At 37.2% G+C, this 22,745-nt stretch overlaps 1 protein-coding gene and 2 long non-coding RNA genes across 4 annotated transcripts; 2 read left to right on the top strand and 1 right to left on the bottom strand.

The window, feature by feature from the left end:
• The first annotated feature begins 5,520 nt into the window (after positions 1–5,520).
• Positions 5,521–6,490, top strand: LOC138123986 (uncharacterized). Of its 2 annotated transcripts, none has more exons than XR_011156968.1 (2): positions 5,521–5,827; positions 5,889–6,490. It is a non-coding gene; the product is annotated as an uncharacterized lncRNA (long non-coding RNA). The 2 variants fall into 2 exon arrangements; XR_011156967.1 differs by having other exon boundaries at positions 5,884–6,490.
• Positions 6,491–6,867: 377 nt separating this feature from the next.
• On the top strand, positions 6,868–8,534 carry LOC138124634 (uncharacterized). Its single transcript, XR_011157230.1, has 2 exons — positions 6,868–7,398; positions 7,463–8,534. It is a non-coding gene; the product is annotated as an uncharacterized lncRNA (long non-coding RNA).
• Positions 8,535–20,718: 12,184 nt separating this feature from the next.
• DhpD (guanine deaminase) lies at positions 20,719–22,707 on the bottom strand. Its single transcript, XM_069037959.1, has 7 exons — positions 22,451–22,707; positions 21,938–22,198; positions 21,563–21,889; positions 21,412–21,516; positions 21,200–21,365; positions 21,002–21,148; positions 20,719–20,954 (listed from the first exon to the last, which is right to left on the bottom strand). Exons 1-7 carry the CDS (start codon positions 22,553–22,555, stop codon positions 20,752–20,754), a joined length of 1,314 nt encoding a protein of 437 aa, XP_068894060.1. The 5' UTR covers positions 22,556–22,707; the 3' UTR covers positions 20,719–20,751.
• Between the last annotated feature and the right edge of the window lie 38 nt (positions 22,708–22,745).

Genomic DNA, 22,745 nt, shown 5'->3' with positions numbered 1-22,745 from the left:
AAAAACGGATTGTAATTCAAAACACAAGTAATTTTTCATTTTGTATAACTGTTTGGTAGCGAATTGATTGGACTAAATTTTTTTAAAGAAAAAGATGAACAATATTGCAGAAAGGTATTAAATATTGGACTTTCGTCTTGAAAAGTTTTAAAATTCTTCGGAAAATAATTTCAAAATTATTTATTGTTTGAAATCTTTTGACAGTGAAGCAGATACGTAGGAAATTTAGAATCACAATTTGCAGAATATTTATTTGATGAATAAATAAGTAGAGTACGTGCAAATCGAGAAGTACAGGGGCGGTTCTATGATTAACGTGGTGAGCAAGTAGGCCAGACACCACGTGGTGTGTACTTTTCATTTCTCGCGTGCTCTACACGTCTGAATGTAAGAATAGTGTGAAAACAGTATTATTTTGAATCTTGTCTAAGTGCAATAATTTTTGTTTCTCTAAGAAAGTTGACCACATTTTGATGCTACATTATTTTGTTGTTTTATTTTCGTATTGATTCATGTCATTTCCACTGTGAAAGTATATAATTTCGATTTCTCCCCTGAAAAATACTATGGTCTAGTCTCCCTGTCAAATCCCGCGACCCTTCCCTCTCGTTGCACCTTCGAAACATATCATTTGTCCAAATTGCACAGTGACATCCGACGAGATGCGAGAGCACGCCACAAAGCCCTACCCCAGGCCCCTTTGCTTCGAAGCCGCAATTTTATGTCGTCCGTTCTCCTTTGTCCTCTTCTACCTGACGTACAATGCAATGATATATGTTTACACAGCACACCTTACAATTACTTAACCTTGTTTACCGCAAACTGTCAAAGCGAACTAATCTTTTTATGCCGGAGTGAAACGGAGCCGGCTAATTTTTCTGCCCAGTTGAAGTTTCAATTGAATAGGAAGAATGTCTTTTTGTTGGTGATCGAAGGTGCTACAACGATGCCACCCGTAAGAAAACCATTTTGACTTTGGGCCAAAGGGGCGGCGCGTTTGTCGGTAGATTACAAGGCTGACGTTTCGACGTTCTTCAGAGGGACAATGATGCTGTTTTGACTTGTGCTTGTCTAATTTATTTCCCAACTTTCGGAATACAAGCAAATTACACGGCCGGTAATGCCGCTCGCGAATGCCTTTTCGCTTATTTATTGACCCTAATGGGCGCTCTCTCTTCCCACAAAACCTCCCAAAAAATCTCCCATGACGCTCACGCGATTTTCAAATAGAGATACACCTGATGATTTACCGACTTAATCCTTCCCAAAAGCTATAAACTCGTGAGGTACTAGCTGATGGCAGTTTTATTAGCACTTCACACCAGACAAGGAGCTAAAAAAAATCATGTCCTGATTTATTTTTTGAATCATGAAGAAAATCTTCCGGTTTCGCGTTTTCTGGAGGTTCTACCAAGAATCAACAATGACAAACAAAAACGCCAATAAATTGTGCGCAACTGTTTAATCTGGTTTTTCTCATTCTTTCATCACGCAATAGAATGTGACTGCGCGCCCGCAAAGCGCGTTTGGTTAATTACGGGAGGTAATTTATGGAGCGCGTTCTAATGTAATGGTACTGATATGGGAGGTCAACCCGCCACCCACCCACTCTTCGACAAAAAATGATCGTGACACGAAACAAGTAAATTAATCAAGGATTTAACCTCGTTCTCAGTTTTCCACTTTGATCCTGAGCCACAATCGCCGCACAAAAACAATCAACAAGAGCTGGAGAGTCGCTCCATTGTTTCGATAATGTATGGGGTTGTTAAATATTCAATATCCTTTGTATTTAAGTCGATTTTATACATTAAGCTCCTGTAGGCGGATTGACGCGCCACAAATTTGTCTCGTTGACGTTTTCAACTTGTTTCCCAGTCGATCTGAAGAGTTGTTTTTTTGTGGCAATCGGTGCGTGATGGCCGAATCTGCATTTTTTCCTATTAAGAAATCTCTCTTTCCCGAGTGCGTCTAAATAAATCGTGGTGGAATGTGGCGTGGTCATTTTAATTAATCTTGAACACCATTTTTTATGAGTTTTTAAGTGGATTTGGAGTTGGCTCGTTAATTTTGTCTTGATTTTCGTACAGATGGTTCCCAAATGAGCGAGCGGCAATCATTTTGTTATTACATTCGGCGTGTATAGAAATAATTGCCGGGTTTCGTTTATTGTTTTACCCATTTTTCAGCGGGTCATTAAGGATACAAACGAGGTAGCCGGCCCATTGACGCAAATGAAATGCACAATAAATTATTTATTGTTAATTAATTTTAAGCAATTGTACTTTGAATAGTTGAATAGTCTTAAGAGAAAAATCTTAATGAAAAAGGTAATTTTACGTACTCTGATGTGGACAAGAAGTAATTCTTTTTCGGACGCACTTTTTCGTACGCATTTTTTGGGACGCATTTTTCAAGGCATCTGTTGGTCTATTTAGTAAGTTAACATCGAAAATGACAAAACCGAGTAAACCGACTGAAAATCAACGAATATTTAATAATTAAATTTACCTAACCAAATAGTTTTATTTGCAAATGTTGTATCGTTTACTTCTGGTAGTGGTTAGTTGGCGAAAAAGTAAGAAAATGAACGTTGACGGAGCGACAATGAAATTGACGAAGCGATGACTGATACGCCGCCGGACATTGCAGACGAAGCAAGAGCTGCAAAACACGACTTGCTTCCGAAAAAAATCTGGAGACCTGTATAACATTGAAAATATCGACCATAAAGTCGAAGATTTATATTTCTTCGGTTTTTGTGAAAAGAAAGCAAGTAAGACATTTTTACTGTATTTAGTTATTTTTTTCTTGTTGCACCATTGTAGTTAAAATGTATTAAGTACTATAATGAATTTGTAATTTTTTCAGGGATGTCTTTTGCTTTGTAGTTCGTGCGGTTGCCTAAAAAATTTAATGTGCACCTCGACCAAAAAATGCCTTTTGTCCTCGCCTGTTTTCAAGTCTCGGCTCCGCCTCGACTAGAAAACCCAGACTCGGACAAAAAAGATGCACTTTTTGGCCTTGATACACAAATAACTAATTGTGTATTACACGTCCAGAAACGGTTTTGCTAATACATACTCGCATTTGAAAGCCTCGGCTATCGCCTCGGCCCGCAAAATTGTACTCGCACACGCAAACGTGCCGTTTCTGGCCTAGTGATACAAACAGCTATTATGAGTATCTATGTATTATGTTTCTTTCAATGAGACGTAAATATTTGTTAAGAAGTCCTTCCAACAACTAAACTTTTACATTGTTTTATTTTATTTTTTTACCTTTTCACCCTTACATTATATTCGAAGGGAATTCAATATAATACCACTGTAGTAACTGCTATTAAAAAAATTTTTTTTTTTGAGTTTTTAACAAAAATTGTAGTTTAAGCAAAACAGTAAAAACCAAAAATTATTGAAAAATCCTCCCACTTAAAAATTGTAATGGCGCAGGTGCCTCAGTGAAAGTAGATTTTTTCATGTCCAAAGGCTAAACCTATGATAAACGATTCCTCTAACCCAATTAATTCCAACCTTGTATTTAAAAGCATCAATAATAATACATTTTTAACAAAATTAATGACTTTTTCTATAACAAGCCCCTCCCAAAACGTTTCAATCCTTTTTTTTTCCAACTTTCGTAATAATTCCATCGATATTTTATAAGTATAACGATTCCGAATTTCTCTCCATAGCCAATTAAAGCTCACGTTTTGACACCCACCTAAAAACCAATCCATTTAATTGATAAATTATGATTGTTGTAAATGTGTTTTTGGGCGATTTAGACCAATAAATTTCCCAAACTTTCTAATTCATTGTAAATATCTCACCTATCATCGCCCTCTCGAGCACCATTATCGGTTGCGCAAACAATAGGAATTTTACTAGTTCAGCTCTAAAAATGTTTCCATGTTCTGAACCTGTCCGTGCAGTTGCATACATTACCGACCATCAAGATGCATTCCATTGCGTAACGCACTCAACTCAATTAACGATTTTATAACTACAAATTTAATCGAATCATCTCATTCCAGAATTAAAAAAATCTCTACAACCGATATAGAAATCAGGCTCCCCTGACACTTCGCCTCCATAATTTCGATAACGCGAGCTGATTTGGCAACATTTAAGAGGCGTAACCCCGCAGATCCGTTGCATCATCGAAAAAGGGGATGAAATAAATGTCCAACATTACACAACGGACAAAGGTGTCGCACACACGTGTCCTTTCGCAAGGGGACACTCCACCCTCTGGCGACAAAACGAAAAAGTAATCTTTCATGGGAACGCCGCACCACTTCAGCCCTGTTACAACATTATTTTTTGTGACACAAAAATCTCATCACAAACGCGATTTAATTGTGAGAACAGAGAGTAGATAGAGAGCACAGTTGGCCGCGAAAGACAAAAGTCCAGTCGTAGATTGGTTCACGCGGATTCGAACTGTCAAAAGTTGAAAATTGTTTTGTAATTAAAAAGTTTTGTGTCTGGAAATAAGTTTACTTTTTTAGTTGTTTTTGATCCAGCAGGCTTTTACATTTTTGATTTGTAATTTTTTGCGATAATAAATCTAGATCTAAGGTGCCCCTGAATCCGCCCCTGGTCCCATTTCGCCTCGCTTTCCCGCTCCGGCCCTGCGCCGCAAAATCGTGGAATCCCCGTGTGCTAATTGTTTTCTTTTGAGAAGCGTATAAATGCCCCGCTGGCGGTGCCGGGGCCGGGGCCGAGGGAGGCGGTCCAGGTATACAGGAACACATTAAACCGAATATTGGTCTCAGCGTGCTTTGATGATCCCCATTAATGGCCCGATGTGCAGCTGTTACATTTTCCATGGACCAATCAAGCCGCAAACGGTGGACGCCATATTGCGGAGTGCTCTAGGTAATGTAATTTGAGGTTTTCTCCTCGTTCGGGAGTTAATTGTCCAAACAACAGCTACCAGAAGTCGCGAATTGTTATCCTCGCGCACGAATTGCACCCTAATTGGCGGCGCAGGGCCGGATGTTGGGTGGCTCCCCGAAATGCGAAAAGTACAGGATCGGTGGTAAATCTGTGGTCGCGGAAGAATGGAAGGCGGTCGATAAGTGGCGATCGCAAGGAATTGGGGCGAATGTTGGTGGTAGCGGAAGGGGGAGCTGGACTAGGAGCTGACCGCATCATTAGACTTCTTTTATAGTAAAAAAATTACCAACGGCAGAAGCATTGCCTGATGACCTGACAGTTGCAGCAGTAGGCGAAAACGCCCTTAACCAAAAAAAAAAATTAAAAAGAACTACATAGTTGATCTGTCATGGGGGCTATCAATCTTTTTTTTACTATTACATAATGCCAGGTATTTTTATTGCTTCCGGCACCACGACATGAGTTTTGTTTTAAACGGCATCTTTATAAATAGCCGATTGGTTAAAACCGATTTCTCAATTAATCAAAGAATTCCTAGATAATTTGTTTCAATGATTTATCGACTCAGCTCCACAATAAAATTTGATCGAATGATACTGATGTCGTAACTAGCTTTGTACAAACCATGACCAACTTCATTCATATTCGCTTCGCTTCTATATGGCCGTTTCAATTTTGAATTTTACATGCAATCAAATGTTCCCATTTGATGGACATCTACTAGCGACATCTCCTCAACAAACAACCAAACTACAAATGAATTTGACATTAACGTCAATTAATTAACGTCAAGGTCAATGGCCTCATTTTTATGTTATTACTGTTATCAGCCCATTAAAAAAAAACACGAAGACGAAAATGTTGGGTTTAATTTAACTAGATAACAACACCTCTGACAACACTAACAAAACACATTTTTAAAGGTAAGAGCACTATTTATAACTTCAAAACTTTTCAGCTCAGTGGTTTATTGTTCAAGCTTAGTCTTCAAAGAATCCGTTTATTCTACACAAATATTACTAAGGACTGGTTTCGCAGCCGTTTTAATAATAACATTGCATACTGCAGCTTTGTGGTCTGCACAGGAAAACGATGAATTTTGAAGGAGGTGATCATACAGCAAGTCATGCAAATGAATACATGGTTTCTAATATTGTAGAAATGGTACATAACAGTTTTTGAACTATATTCGCAATTCTTAATAATGCCTACAAATGAATCACTGGAATACAGCAATTGACTCCAATTTGGAAGGGCTATTAATCTTAACAAAGATCCTAGTATGATGATGGATAAAAGTGACATAAAAGATAACTTTGACAAGTATGTATTGTATATGTATTGTTTTGCAGGGAAGAAGCAGGTTCATTTTCATCTGGGGACTGGGTCAGGATATGAATTCGTACAAACAACAACAGGGTTCTAAAATAACTAAAGAAAACATTTTGCAGGCTGTATATTTTGGATCTGAGTTCCTACAAATACGAATGGGACAGCATCTTTAGTGAGTGTCACTTTTTTTGAAGATGATCTGTAATTTTGTTGAGATCTATAATACCATTTAATAAACTACCTTCTATACGAAATTTTATTATTCGAAAAATACTACAAAATCTTTTAAGAGACTTGACCCATTTGTTTCTCTGATCGGGATCGCTTGGAAATTGGAAAAAAGGCTTCAAATTTCCACAAATAAAACACTTTCTGCCCATTTTGTTAAAAAAACAACTTAACAGTCCCGAATTTATTTAAACTTTAGAATGAATAAATTGTCAACTTGACGGAAGATGGCGATACATGATGCACGTTTCATGGACTACTTTGCGGGAACAAATTTTTGCTAAATTGAGACGGCCATATAGAAGCGAAGCGGATATGAATGAAGTTGGTCATGGTACAAACCAACTGTCCCGCCGTTCAAAAAAGTTTGTAGTAGTCTCGTTTACAAACTGATCGTCTTTTGTCGGTACGCGAAATGTCAAAGAAAAAACCATCGTATCGCACAAGAGTACCAGGACAATAATTCTAGTTGATTGAACTGTTTTTAATTTGTAAACATTTTTGAACGGTTGACAGATTAATGTGGAAAAGTGAATTTTCAGTTTGTGTACGCCCACGCTTTACTAGTTTTGCTTGGTATTGGTTTCGGTCGATATAATAAATTTCTGTTAGACCGACCGTGTCAAAAATAGCACAATCACGTTTGGTACACCTGAGTGTCATCGGAGCCAATGAGGTGTGTGATTGGAAATTGATTGTCATATTCCGATTTGCGTTTGAGCGAATGCCGATTTGTATATTTTATATGGCGGTATGGACTTCCATCATCTATTAAATGCAATGAATCACAACGATTAGTTACGAAGTGTATTAAGTGGAACCAATTGTGGTGCGTTGCCACAAGGACGCACATCCACTGGTAATAGAGTTATTGAAAATTGTTTGTAAACTGGAACATATTGTGTTAAAGCAATTTGCTTGGCTCGTGTTGCTCGTAAGATGGAAAAAATCAATATCGATCCGGGTTATGAAGTTTTATGGCATGTAGATTCTTGTAGGTATGTGCTAAATATAGAAGATTTATTTATCCTTGCCACACGGGATTTTCAAATGAGAGGATTAATGAAGTGCTGCGTCATAGAGTGGAGACTGGAATTGTTTTATGACACTCAGTTTAATTCACTCATCCTGGCCCTCAATACTAAAAACACAAACAACGCAAAAAGTGAGGTTAGAATTTAGATTTAAACAGCTGATCCGTGATCTGTAATGCCTGGTGCGTTTACAATCGACTCTTCAATCATCAACGCCTGCTTTAAGGAGACATTTAATGAATACCTGATATTTAATCTTCTGATCATGAAAAGAATTTAAATTTATTTGTCTAAGAACAATTTTGGCCAGAGCCAACAATAAATGATCTTAGAAACCCTTTTATTGTTAACGTTTGGCATTTCTCAAACAATCCGGTGAAAAACTACGACGAGAAGTAATTTTGCTGTCGACGTGTACCAATCGTGGTTATAAAATATCTGATTGCAAAAGAAAAACGTTCACATTGCGAGAAACCACATTAGAGGAATACACCCATTAAGAAACAAAACCTCGTCTGGCTACGATAATTCATGTGAACTTCTCGACAACGAGGACTGTCAAAAAACACCCATATTTCATTATTCTTCCGTTATGCACGTGATGGATGTGAAAAAGTGTAAACTTCAAGAGTGGATGTTTAAGAAGAGCGAGGCGCATTAACCCGACGATTACCATCAAGAACGGCCCCAAGGATACTACATAAACGGATCACTACTCCCATGATTGATTACCAATTACCATTCAATTATAAGTACATATAGTTAATTCCAATTACACGCCAGTAGCAGGTGGCGATCGTAATTGAATAACTTCCAAGAATTTCCGCGTACTCCAACAATCTTATTCTCATTCAAAAAGCAGATTCCAAAAGGGTAGCCTTACAACATTATCAATACAATAATATCTGAGTGATACCACATTCAGTAAAGCAATAAATATAAAAAATGTTCTTGAGGGCGTTGAACCATCAACTCCTAATAATTTGTTACATTATGTACAATCTGTGAGGAAAGTAAATATTTGCCTAGATCTCTTTATCATCTTTAAGATCTGTAATACCATTTGCAGAAAAGATTTCAAACGAGAATATTATCTTAATTTAGGTAAATAGTAAAGTTTATGTTGGTAATAATTAGACAGAAAGAACAGTTGGCGATACTTGATATTTGACATTATGTATTGTGTGTTTTGTAAATGTAAATAAATGAATAGCAAATCATTAATTATTTGTAGGTTTATATGATATGTCATAGTTTTAATAATGTTGCTGAACTTCCAATGAAAACAAAAATAAACAGATAGCCAAAAACAAGTATTTCTCTTTTGCATTTAAATATAATTCCATCAGTTTCCGTTATTATCACCGTTGATTAAGACCAAAATATCTCAAAAGAATGATATATCAACTCGATGCCATTTTGCCGTTCAAAACCGATGCCAGGTCGCCAGATGTCGCCATAGTAGCGAGGGACTGTCAAACTGAAAAATGAAAATTTGAAACAAAGAAACACATTACTTGAAATTTTGTTCAAAATCCAGCAACACAAAATTCATAATTTTGTAGGGTGTCCTGAACATGAAAAAGCATTGATGAAAGCAATCATCATGTCGTTTGTAATCACAACAATGTGTTTTTCTTGTGAAAAAGAGGCCAAAAAGCGAACTGCCACCACAAGCTTGCAAAACTTGTTTTACTTTACTCATTGTATCAATTTTTATTAAAAAATAACATTTTGCTTAACTTTCTCATCGTTCCACTTGACATTTGACAGTTCAGTGACAGTCCCCGAAATGTCACATCTTGATTCAGACTTATCCTGATCCTAAACGAGCAAACTGATTCTGAAAATAGATTTCAAATAATGACGTAGTGTTTCAATCATTGTCATTTCAATTTGAAATCATTCCCACAATTTAGGTAAAAGGTAAGTTTAAGTTGGCAATAATTACACACACGGAGCAATCAGTTGGTAGTACATGCTATTTGACATTGTTGTGTGCTTTGTAAATATAAATAGCAAATTATGCATTTTTCGTTATTGTTGACGGAAAAATGTGTTATCTTGTGGTAAGTCGTAGTTTTAATAATCTTACAATAACACCGACACAAGAAAAAATAAGTACACCATTTATTGAAGTAAGGTACAAATCGCCCCTGTAAATTTAACCTCACTAAATAACAATCAAAAACTAATTACGTAGTTTCTTTTGTGACGTTGACGGAGCCAACCCGTTATTGATTGAGTCGTTGTCAGTTTTGATTCCCGCTTCGGTTTATTATTAATTGGCCGTGTGCGCGAGATGTGACATGTGTCACATTAACATGCCGTCGAGGAGAGAGCCCTCTATGAAGACGGCGGACACAGCACATCACTGCCATTGACAGTCGAACAAATGGTTGTCCCACCAATCAGAATCCATCATGCAGTCGCATCTGCCGTCGCTTCCACTAAGCGAACACGCCTCGTGTTCCGAACACGTTTATCGACGACCGCACAATATCAATAATATCTTGCAAATTGATAGATGGCTCTGTCCCTGTAATCATCACGGGATTTAATGTTTTATCATCGCGCCAACTGTTCTGTTTGGTTGTTTTTGCGGCGTGGCTGACGCCAATCGATCTCGTATGGGCTCGACACATTATTGCCGCTATTTGACGATTTTCGGAAGTGATTTCGGTTTTGGTTTTGTTGGGAATGTTTTCAGGTGTTTTCGATTGATGATGGACGTTGTGCTCGTGTGGGTTTCACTCGGTGGATGTCATTTTGTTCTCTGATATTATTTGCATAAGTATACGGATAGGGGGTTGTAATAATGGGTGGCACTAGAGGGAACATATTCGCTAACAGACGTTTCCGGGGGAAGTTTATTCGCTGGGAAGAACTTGATAAATTATGTTTTCTTTGGTTTGCAATGAACAGATGTACCTATGCGTGTACAATAATATAGTACATACCTACTTAATTATTTTCTGATGTGACTTTTTCAGTTTATTACAAATAGATTAGGCATATTACTTTCTTAGGTTTGCGATGTAAAAAAAAATCAGATGTGATGTAAGAAACACAAGCCGCTTGGAATAAAATCGATGAAACAGAAATGAACGGGGCGAGCTCATTACACCACGATGAAGCACTCGAAATAGATTTATGGTTACTGCAGGGCTTTCTGAGATCATATCGTGATGAAACAAAGCGGAGAACACAATCAGGAATTTTTCTTTTATTAAAAATTTTGATTGAAGAAAATTGATCTGTAAGTTTTTGGGTTAAGTGAACTCAAACAGAGAACCATAGAGACGAAATATATTTTCGTGTTCGTTTCCTGAGATACATATCGTGAAAAGTAACTATGTAAATATATGATTTTTCAGTTTATATACCTAACTTAATATCTGTCAAAAATAACCTCAAAATGTACAATTAATTCATGTTCTTCAAGATTTTGCCTAAACGAACACGGAAAACGTTGTTCGATATTCGTGCGCTGTCACTTTTCAGGTATTCGGCCTGTTTTGCATCACTCGGCTACCGCCTCGTGCTTCAAACCTCGGCCTCATACCTGAAAACTGATCTGACAGCGCACTTATATCGAAAATAACTATTTTATTACTCTAAGAATAATTTTCCTTTATTTTAGCCCCACTGCGTCATTCATTTCGCTGATTTTAACTTTATTGATTTATCTATAGATAATTTGATTCTAATAGTGTAGTATTCTGATTGTGGAATAATTAACCGTAAATAATTTGAATTGTCACAGCAAATTAAGCAGATTTTTTTTTCAGTTAGCTGTTGTGCATTTTGCGACAAAAATTTTATTGAATGTTAAAAACTTCATCAACTGGAATAAATAACTGAGAATTGGTAGTGGTTCACATTTTTTTAAGCCGAGCTAAATTAACCGAATTTATATTCTCTATTATTCTGTGACAGATTTGTGATTTATGAATCAACTGAAACCATGCCGTGACTTACAAAATTACGAATTAAAACAAAGGCGGCAAAAGGAGAAGGACCTGGCGGCGGCGGGCCTGTCCAATAACCCTGAGGAGAGGAGAAAAACCGTCAAGTTCTCGCCTCGACCAACGAGAAGCCACGAATCAATAAATAACGAAAAAATCACAAAAACTCTCCAAAATCGAAAATTACAAGCGTGGAACAGTTCGTCACGTTTTTCTTGCGTCTATTCCAACCAAAAAATTCGGTTCTGGCGCTCATACGCGATCACCGAAACGTCGAAAAAATTCCCATCGTGGACAATTAAGGTTCATTATGTTCGAAATAAATCGAGACGGTAATGTTCGGAGGGAGCTTCGAGGAAAGCTCTTCACTGCGCCAAGTGATTAGAGATTTTTTTGCGAGGGAACGCGTCTCTTCCGTTAATTGTGTCTAGAGACAATAGCGTCGACAATTAATGATTTCGTATTTTTGGTAGTCACGATGGGATTGTTTTTCTCACGATCAATTTATTTTGGGCGTTTTTTTGGTGGACTAACGAAATCTCAAGTTAACTCGTTACTCTTGACATCATTTGTAACGCCAACACGTCAAACAATTAGTCTCGGACTTGTTCGAAGCAACGCAGTTCTTTTTAACAGGTTGATGGTTTTTAAATCGACGACTTCGGATTCGATGCGATCGCCATCTTTTCCCGGTACTAACTCTCCTACGAGTTTTTTTCGCTTCTATTACATCGATATTATTGGGCAAATCCAGCTCGAAAGAGTGATCGACCGGAACCAATTGGGGCCCACAATAGGTCATGTGGATAGCGAGGTTATCATTGCGAGTTGCACAGAATGTGGACAAGTGGTCTGATCGGTACTGTACAGAGTGTTTCGTGGAACTTGGCTTGTCGAGATTTCTTCGGTATCCACATGTGAAGATAAAGATCGCCGCCGATGCTTCTTTACACAGATTTTTCTTATTTTCAATGAGGTATTTTAAATTTTTCGTGACAAGTTTTTCAACAAATCTGCTTCAGTGCTGAATGTCATTACAAAAAAATTTAGCATCGTTAAAAATATAACAGATCAACATAATTGAATTTAAATTCCTCAAAAAATTCCTCCATCAATTTTTTTTGGGTATTCATCCTAAGAAAAACGGCATCCCTTCAAGTGCTTTTTTAATTTAGGAAAGAAATAATTGTCACGCTGTGAAAAATCTGGGCTGTAGGGTGGATGTTCCATATCTACAAAGCCGCACTCTTGGCGAGCTTGTGAATTCTGCAATTGTCATGAAGCAGGATAATTTTTTTATTAGTTGTGGGGCCTTTGTTGCTATACCTATGACAGTTTTCAACTTTCTGATTGTTTCCTTATAGACATCTCCTGTTATTATAGAGCCTCAACTTTTCGATCTGAAATTTTGGCGGGGCGTTGGGCCAACCCAAAAAAATGAAACTTATTCTAGGGATTTCTTTGTTTCTGCCAACATAATTCAACGGGTAGTGGATTTTTGATTTTGAAACAGATTATACTACGGGGTGATCAAGAAGGACTGTTTAAGTTGGTAACACTGGATCGTATTTTAAATCGTATAACAGGAGTAACTTCCGGTTGTTGGTGGCTTGTCGTTATTAATGATATACCTATATCAGATATTTGTCAAATAAACCAACAAAACATATCCAGTTGCAGTGTTATAAGTAACCGAATTAAAAAATTTTCTTAATTGTACTACCAACTTAAACAGTCCTTCTTGATCACCCGGTAGATACTTTTTTTTTAAACAATTGTCAATGTCAAAATCCCCTCAAAGACCAACCTGTACCACCCTAAAACATTTCGCTTCGGAACATCTGTATCGTAAAATCTCCCTAGATCAGGTTTGAGCTTATGTTAATAATTTTCAAAAGTCAGAAAAGATTCAGGTGTAAGCAAATTTTATTCCAAAAGACAAGAAATGAAGACGATAATGACACTGAAAAATACAATTGAACATATTCAGTAACGCAAGCGTCTTTTTACATCAAAATGGCTGACATACAATTAACATTTTACGTTGGGAACCTAATAACCATCAAAAAGCTAGTGGCTCGTACCAACATGACAACACTTTGACATTTGTTTTAAAGAAAAAACGAACTTTAACATTTGCGAAATCGGGCGATTCAAAATCAAAGAAATTCCTTTTTGAGAGGATTTCCCTTGCTATTCAACGTGGAAACGCTGCAAGCATTCGGAGCACTTTTCCAGATTCCGCATTATTATCAGAAGTTTTTGTATTGTAAACCAAAAATGTTATGTACCTACTTAAGTTGATTAATTATACTTTTACTTTAACATTTAAATAAAAAAAAAAGTGAATTACATATTTATTTAAATTTTTTATCAAATAATGAATCCATATTTCATCTTACTTGTTGTTAGTGTCTTTTCTTCTATCTTCATTAGCAATTATTTTAACCATTTTTAAAAAATCTATCCAAATTAGTTAACAACAATAGGTATGTACTATTGCGAGCAAAAAAAGTGGGACATCAAACTTCTGTCAGTTTTGAAAAATTCAATGTAGTTCAAGCTTTATTGTCATTTTGCCTTTGCTTATTGTCATAGAAATTTGACACTACTCTAGCTGACAGTTTAAAATTTTATTTTATACTCCTATTTTCCTTTTCAAATGCCCTCTTCTTTTCATAAAGGTAGATTTTTATTGGGACTTTGCATTAAATAAATATTCACTACGTGCTTACTTACACTTATTCCCTACAATCTCCAATACTTAATGACAATTCAAAGTAGGGTTAGCATCAGATAAGGGTTATTTCACATTAAAAGTCAAGACACTGACGTTGATGTCCCACTTTTTTTGCCCGCAATAGTACACATACAGTTGCATTTTTTAGATACCTAATTATTGTCCTATTAACAGCTTTTTAATAAGATTATTTTAACGTTTCGATACTCCAGTGCTACATATTACAGTCGCGAGCAATAAATTTTGGTCGTCAAGGTCATTCTTTGACGCATTCGAAAATGCTCCATTGTGAAACAGTCGTAAATATCATCATAACCTATCATCATGTTGTATGACATTAATTGTCATTTTTTCTCTTTTTTTTGACACTTTGTTGATATTGGCTTAATCATGCAGGGAAATTTTTAAAATTTGTGACAATCTAACCAAATTGTGAAATGACATTGACGACCAAAATTTATTGCTCGCGGTAGTACGTAACAAATAAAAAAAATATATTTTTTTTTAGTTAATCACAACATACCAAAATAAAAATACGTACCTACTCGTATGTATTTCGTGTAATTTAACAGAGTAGTCATTCATAAATTACCAATAATCTATGATCATCAGTAAATTGTTTGATACAAATTGTTTCTGATAAAAATGTACTTATTTCTTTTATAGGCATCAATGTTTCCAAAACTACAGTTTCTAACTCATTTAATTATGGAAGCAATGCGTTGGCATTTTGGCCATACCGATTTAAAAAATGTTAAAATATGTATAGTTTTTTTTTTACTTGAGATGGTAAAAATGCTCATTTCTGGATCTATCAAGATTATTATGTTAGGTAGATAGGTATACAATATTTTTGAAAAAACGACATTTTAATTTGTAATACATTTTTCTTCTTTTGTATTCAGACTTTCACATCTTTATTTCAAAAATAGACTTTTTTTTATTTCTTTAAAAGAAATATTTCCAGATAATTTAAATTTTTCCACTACTTCCGTTTCCGCTTAATGTCATCGCCATTTTTTTTAAACGGCAACCTCCAATTTTTTTTGGACAGACTATTAAATTATGACTTATACACATACCTATACCTTCGCCTTCTTAGTTCCTGGAATATCAATTTTTATAAAGGAAAAGAGAGGGTGCGCCAAAATTTTCACAAAAAATAAATTCTATAATCAAATTCTTTACTCATACGGTTGAATTTCGATATTTAAATAAGTATTTAAACAAGTAGAAGTAATTTTCATATCAACAAGCTAAAAAACAAATTAGTAGAACGTCCAAAATGCACATTTTTTTAACTAAAATAGTTATACCTATTTATATTAAGTGAGTGAAGAGTGTTTTTTGTGCATGCAAAGGTCTTTTAAGCCGAGACGCAGGTCGAGGCAGTAAAATCTTTTCAATCCACAAAAAACACCTTCACGCACGAAGTATCAACAATATTTTTTCTATAATAATTGCTTTCAGAACTAAATTTTAAAATTCAAATTTTTGTAGGAAATCTGAAGTATGAAAGCAGTAACCATGTTGCTAGGTAACTAATAGAAAACAGTGCGTGAAGTGAAAAACAGAAAAGCTTAAGTGTGTAAAATCGCATTTCACGCACTGCTATGTTAGTTTCAATCTTACAACATTGTAAAAAAAAATATATGTAAGAAAATGGACTCATTTCACGCATAGATAACTGTGAGTGAATACCAATTTTTTAAAGCAATTACATATAGAAAAAATATATTCTTGTGCCAAGACAACAGTCAAAGTATGTAAATGTTTAAAGTAATTGCCACTTGCTTCTTGAATGAATGAATATTTTGAGGAGTCTCGGATTGGAATGCTCTTATTTCATACCATTTTATTCCATTCCTCAGTAGTAATTGGTCAATTGAAGTAAACCTCGCTTTTGATAACCTCATGAAAAATCCAACTACATACTCAGGAATCCTCAATTATCCATCGGCTTAAGAGCTCTTCAGTTTCAAAAATGTGTACCTGTTAGCCTTCAATTTATTCTTTTAGTTCGTTGATATTAAAATTACTTCGGCACTGTTGAAACATACAAATTCAGCCACATGAGAATCATTTTCTTATTCTTATTCAAGAAATTTGAAATTTTACTGCCACCCTGTTTCAACTTTGAAAAATGGATCTTTCAGGAACCATCAGCTCAAGGGTCGTACATGGGGTATGGGCAAAAATCAGAATTCAATAGTTTATCAAAAAATGAAAAGAAAAAACGATAGCTGCCATTAAAAAAAATACGATAAAACCATTGCCCGGAAAAGAAAAAAGACGGAAAAATGAAAATATGTATAGGGAAATGTTTGTTTCGAAAAAATAAAATCAACCTATCCGAGTTTATTTGATTTTTTAAATGAAAATTACAATGTAAAGAATTTCTCGTAGACTTGGTACATTTTGTTTTAAATCAAATGAATTATGTATTAATACTTTTAAAATGTTGTTTCTACCACAAAGAACATTTTTAATTAATTTATTTGATGAGGGAGCAATAAATACTTTGGAGAAATTAAAATTTTCAAAATTCGGATTATTAAGCCCCGGTTTCGACGTGCGGCGTCGGACCGTGCGCGAATCGGTAACCTGCACGCCATCTTCCGTAAGCGCGCCGCACTCAGCTACCGGAGTTCATCGTACAATCGAGTAATTGCCATAAAAGAGACATAAATCAGCGTCATTTAAGCTAGTCGGTTCGCAAAAACCGAATAAATCACGGCGACGATCGCGAAGGCAAAAGTTAACCGAAGTACCCAACAAATTTTAATTTAAACAACGGCGACTATTATTTATGCAGTAACGGCGCAATAAATCATGATAATTCGCCCGTAAGATTCATTAACCAGTTAGAAGCAACGAATATTTTTATAATAAAGACATAAACTCAAACAAAATGATTTGTTAGTGGAATAGTAGTGAAAGACGCGTCCATAAAACGTTTTACAAACCATAAACATAAATAATATTAATTTAAGATCGCATCGGCGGTAATTAACCCGAAAGTCTAGGACCTGCCGTCGCCCAGGTGGCGCTCCGATCGGCGACGTCCGTTCGCACGTAATTAAAAAGTTGGCAACTCTGCAACCGGAATATAATTACAGGTATGTGCAACACACTTTTTTGCCAGTGCCAGTGGTACTGGCCGGCCAAGTTGTTATTATGACCGCAATTATGGTTCCGCCGGTTGAGATTCATTTGAACGACTCGGCCAATTCGCCGTGGACCACCCAAGCGGTGCATCACGACGTGCACATTAAATTATATCATTACAGGGACGAGTGCAGTTTTTCAATTTTCGGAGTTCCGGGGATTTCGGCGGGCGCGCCCAAATCGCGCCCATAACCCGCACGTGCCGCTCTAATAACACCGATATTGAGGAAGACCACCGAGATACGACAACACTTTCCGCGACCATCCTATCAGCGCCGGCTGCGCCTAATGGCGGACGGAAAATTCAATATGGACGTCAGCGGGAAATCGCAAAAAATCGAGTTGGCGCGGCGACAGTCTGAACCACTGCCGAGATGTGACGGTATTTAATGGGATTGTTGCCGTTTGCCGTGATTCCCTGATTGCGCTCCGGGGATCGTAAAAATGCGGTTTTCGGTTTTATGGGAAACTTGTCTACGTGACACCGTCCATCTTGGGCGGCTATAACGTGGAAATGCTTACTGCGACGGTAGACAATTCGGTGTCACGTGTCCGACAGATTAATGTGGGCGATTTGCAAGCAATAACGATGTGTTACAAAGTTTTTTTCTTGCCGGCAGAACCCGCAGTGGGCGGCGGCCGGGAGGATACGCAAAATAAGTCATTTGCATAAAATTTACTCTTGCAACGATAAAGTTCATGTTAGAAGTGACAACTTGCCGACATTTTACAACGCCATTACGAAAAACTAACAAAGAAATTTTGAATTCATTTGTTCTTCGTTTTTTGCCATCAAGTCGGTACCTACAGCTTGTTATAAACGTTTCTAACACAGCCAATTTCCCACCCATAATTCTGGTGAACCTATACTACACACTACACAGACGTAGTAGTGTGCCGTGGAAATTTGCCACTTATACTTCCGGTGAATCCATACTACACATATTATTATAAAAACAATTCTTACATTGTAGTTGACTGTGAAATTAGCCGCCTACAATAAATAACGTACCTATACTAGATTGCATTGTACCAAAGGTAAATTGATGCGAATAGTTGGTTGCCTAAACACTAGGGACTCTAATGTAATTAAAAAAAATGTCATAAATAATTAAATTCAATTCATCTCACAACAATTTTCTTCTATTAAAAAAACACAAAAGGTATCTATTGTTTTCAAATGAAAAATGTTCAGTGCTATGTTCGTTACCCTTGATTATTCTTTCTTCTTCACCTATTTACAAAAATGTTGGCACAGTAAAGTGTACTGTCGCGAGGAAAAAAAAACTGGTCGTCAAAATCATGCTTTGACACAATGGAAAATGCTCCATTGTAAAACGGTCGTAAATATTATAACCTATCATCATGTTCTATGACAATTATGACATTCATTGTCATTTTTTTCTCATTTTCTTGACACTTTGAAATGACATTGACGACCAGAATTTTTTGCTCGGGACAGTAAGTTCTCCCTATAGTCTTCAAACTTTTTTGAAATATTCTAGACTTTTCTTTAGTCCTTAACAGCTTTCTAAGATTTTGGAAGCCTCCCAGTTGATTTTCCTTCATTTACACTTCCAACTTGAAGAAATCTGTTGATTAGATCTCTAATGAGAGCCACCAGAGACATTTCCTGGTCTGCAACGTTAGGATATTTTGTGAGGCATCTATTCTTAGCTGTCAAGTCAGAACAAGTCCACTCATCATTGTTGAATGCTCCATTTCGATAAGGCATCACAATAAATGCATCCTGTTTTAGAGAATGAACCATTTTTATTGTTGCTAAAGCGCTCGGGTGTAAACAACACGTTTTCTTCTCCCAGATGGCTCAGTCTTGAAAAGACTCATTTGGCACCTCAACTGACGCAAAAGACGTAATCTGCACTTCGAAAAATTATAAGCGACAAGTGCGAGCTGTCAAATGTCAAATTTATATTCTGGCGCACAACAGTTAAGAGGCGGCAAATCAAAGCATGTCATATCAATCACAGGTGAACCAATCCTGTACCTGGTGTTTCTACGAAATAAACATAATTGCCGCAAAAATGTGTCGGTGATCGATCAATCAGAGTGTAAATGTCAATGTCACTCTGACAAGTTGAATTGTCGAAACCGCAAATCTGTCAACCGGTCGTGGCGCAAGGTGTTAATTAAATGATCAAAATTTAATAAAGCGTTGGCCTCAATGTTGCCACGTTAATTACTAAGTAATAACTGACGCAACAGGGAAGTCGGCGTGGCATGCTTGCCATTGACATTATCTCGGTTTATATCACCTGTTTCGGTACGCTGCAATGCATCTACACACCTCAACGTTTGTTGTTCCGCTCGGTGCGATAAGGAAACAATTTAAAATGTCTGTATGTCATGACTGACCCAAATTATGTTCGAACTTGGGCCGGCGATATTGTAGCCGCGATAAGACAAGTGTCACAAATGTCACTTGTCGGGGAAGCTAAGACACACGTTTGATATTCTTTGTTACGTAACGTGTAGGTGGTGCTTGGAATTTGTCGCTTAGAGCAGATTAATTTTTTATGTGCACTTCGTTTCGCAATAGTTCGCACGTCCGAATTGTTTGATTATACTGTTTTACGTTGCTTGGGGGATCGTGGAAGATTCATAGTGGATAGTATGATGGAATAATGAGATGCTTGAATAGGAAGAGTGTACGATACGGTTCAACTTGCAGGGAAGATCTTCGTGACAGTTTAATGTTATAACAGATATGATCTGGATCATGCCCACGTGGTAGTACAGTTGGGAACTGTCAGAATAAAATTGACACATTTTTACAATTTTTTCATAATGTGAAACCTTCTTACGAGAAATAGGTTAAAATTATGGTCAAAATTCAATGATATTTTTCTCACAAGTGGGCCATTATTAAATGCGAGTGAAACGAGACGAAAAAAGGCCCAATTTACACAAGAACGAGTTGAATACAACATTTTTTTGTCGACGAGCCCCCTAAAGGCTCCAAATCGCTTAAAATCTTTAAAATTAGCTTGACGTTTCGTTTTGACAAGTTGTGACATTTAATTTTCAAATGGACAAAACCAAATTTACATTAGGAAAATTCTCTTTTCCCGTTTTTTTTGCAACCAACTATACACTATTCATTTCTCACAATTTACTTCAAATTTAACACAAGTATTATGCCAGAAACTACACATTCTTGATTTTTGTACTTCTTAAAATATGTTAAATTAAATCTGATCTTTTAATTATTATTTATAGATTTGAACACAATCAATAATGGGAGCGCCACCTGTGAACACTCGACCAAGTCTCGTCGACTTTGCAGCGCTCTGTATCACGACCGGTCGCAAAAGATCCAACACTCAAAATTCCTCCTTTATTAAACCCAAAATTCCTCATTTTACAATTTTGCCGTTAACAAAAACTTTAACAACATTTCGATCGTCGCCCACACACACCAACTTCTGGAGCAACTCTTGAGGGGTCAGGTCGGTCGACAAATAATCCGCCGACGACGATTTCACGTCCAGGTCGACAATGATGGCGTCGAAACTCTTCCCGACTTGGAAGTTGCCGATTTGGTCGTCCAGAGCCAAAGCTGTGACAAACTTACGTCATTTTGAGGGGTGCGAGGCTGTGACTTACCTTTAGCCCCACCCAGTGTCGCTAAATAAAATACGTCGATGTACGTAAGGGGCTTGCTATTTTCGTCGGCGAAAGAGAGATTAGTTGAGGCACTGATCGCCGATCTCATGGCTGTGATGATCGATGGTGATGCTCCTCCGGCTACGTCTACAAAAAATAATCTAGGAGCTGCTTTAGTTTATCACGAGGTAGTACTACCAGTTCCTAGTCCCAAAGTGATCCCATGGTTCTTCAATTTTCGCACATCACATATTCCTGAGCCTAAATTGACGTTTGATTCGGGGCAGTGCGAAATCGAGGTACCAGTCTTGCTGAGGAGCTTCATTTCATCTTCGCTCAAGTAGATCCCGTGGGCTAAAACAGTCTGACAAAAAATGAGTCACACATCAGTACCATCAAGTTGTTTTTACTTTTGGTGTCAAAAGATTTGCTTCGTTGTACACATCGGCGTACGACTTGTTGTCATAGAGCTCGTGCACCATTTTGACTTCATCTTTATTTTCAGAAATGTGCGTCTAGAAAAAAACAGTCATTTCTGATTTGACTTGTCTTAGCACATACTTGAATATGAAGGTCTTGCTCTTTCGCTATAGCCCCAAGCTTCTTCATAAGCTCCATGTCAACACTCAAAGCAAACCTTGGTGTAATGATAGGCTGTAACAGCGGATTCCCAATATTCTTAACTTCTTTGACAAACTCCAACGTATCCTCAATTGACTTTTCAGCCGTCTCGACATAATCCTCAGGAGCCAATTTAGTCATATTAATTTTTCCCACAAACGCCCTTTGTCCGTATCTCGTCACCGAACTGGCCAAAACCAGAGTACTGTCACGGAAGAGCGACCCAAAATAGCACGCGGTAGTGGTACCATGATCCAGAGTTTTCCTCTAGACAATTGACACTCAACTGTGGGCCACAACAACAACAAAACTCACCACCACGGCGTCAAAAACGCGTTTGCACAACTCCTGATCTCTATATTGCTTCTCTAATTTGTAAGTGTAGTTGTCCAACCACTCCAGCAGCGGCTTGTCGTACCCTAGCCCCGCGTTGGGGTACTGCGGAGCGTGGATGTGCGTGTCTATCAGTCCAGGGAGAAGAAGCTGGGTTTTACCCAACGTGATCAGGTCTTCCCTGGCGAAATTGAATTTTTTCTTGGCGGTGTGGAGATCGGCAGCGTCACCAACCGCAGCAATCTGAAAGCGAGCAGTCGAGCGTGTATTGTTGGTTGCCTAACCCCAACAACTCAATACGTTTTCCATAATTTGCTATCGGTATTCTGTGTCGAAATTTCAATCGTTTGAATTTATACAACAAACATTGTCACATTTTGTCAGATGGCACAAACCATGCAGTATCAATTTAGTCGATTAGCTTCGCAAATTAATTTGTATGATTTATGGGATAATCTTGTGTTGTGTAGTTTTGCAGAAAATTATGTTTGTTACCTTGCCTTCGTTATCGACGATAACAAAACCGTTTTGAATCACTGTCAAACTGTAGGGGTCCACACAGTGGATGATTGGGCCCTGTATTATTTTTCCTTCTGCCATTCTACGTCTTCCAGAAAAGAGATACAAATGTACCACTGTACCAACTACAAAAAACAAGGAGCGTGTTATGTCTGGCGAAACATAAGCATTGGAGTCGACGAACTAATGCAGCACAAAAACAACGATATCGTCGTTATCTCGCTTCGGTTTAATCTAACCAGATAGGTCTTAGACCCGTTTATGACAAGAT

Source organism: Tenebrio molitor, chromosome 2 (genome assembly GCF_963966145.1).
Source record: "Tenebrio molitor chromosome 2, icTenMoli1.1, whole genome shotgun sequence".
NCBI lineage: Eukaryota > Metazoa > Arthropoda > Insecta > Coleoptera > Tenebrionidae > Tenebrio > Tenebrio molitor.
This window is presented reverse-complemented; position numbering and strand designations above follow the sequence as displayed.

Bases quoted from the DNA above. Each gene is read 5' to 3' on its own strand.
- DhpD (XM_069037959.1), bottom strand. From the start codon at position 22,555: ATGGCAGAAGGAAAAATAATACAGGGCCCAATCATCCACTGTGTGGAC. The intron at 22,199-22,450 runs GTAACAAACATA...GCTCGCTTTCAG, and splicing joins TCGTCGATAACGAAGGCAAG to ATTGCTGCGGTTGGTGACGC. The intron at 21,149-21,199 runs GTAGTACTACCT...TATTTTTTGTAG, and splicing joins CACTTTGGGACTAGGAACTG to ACGTAGCCGGAGGAGCATCA.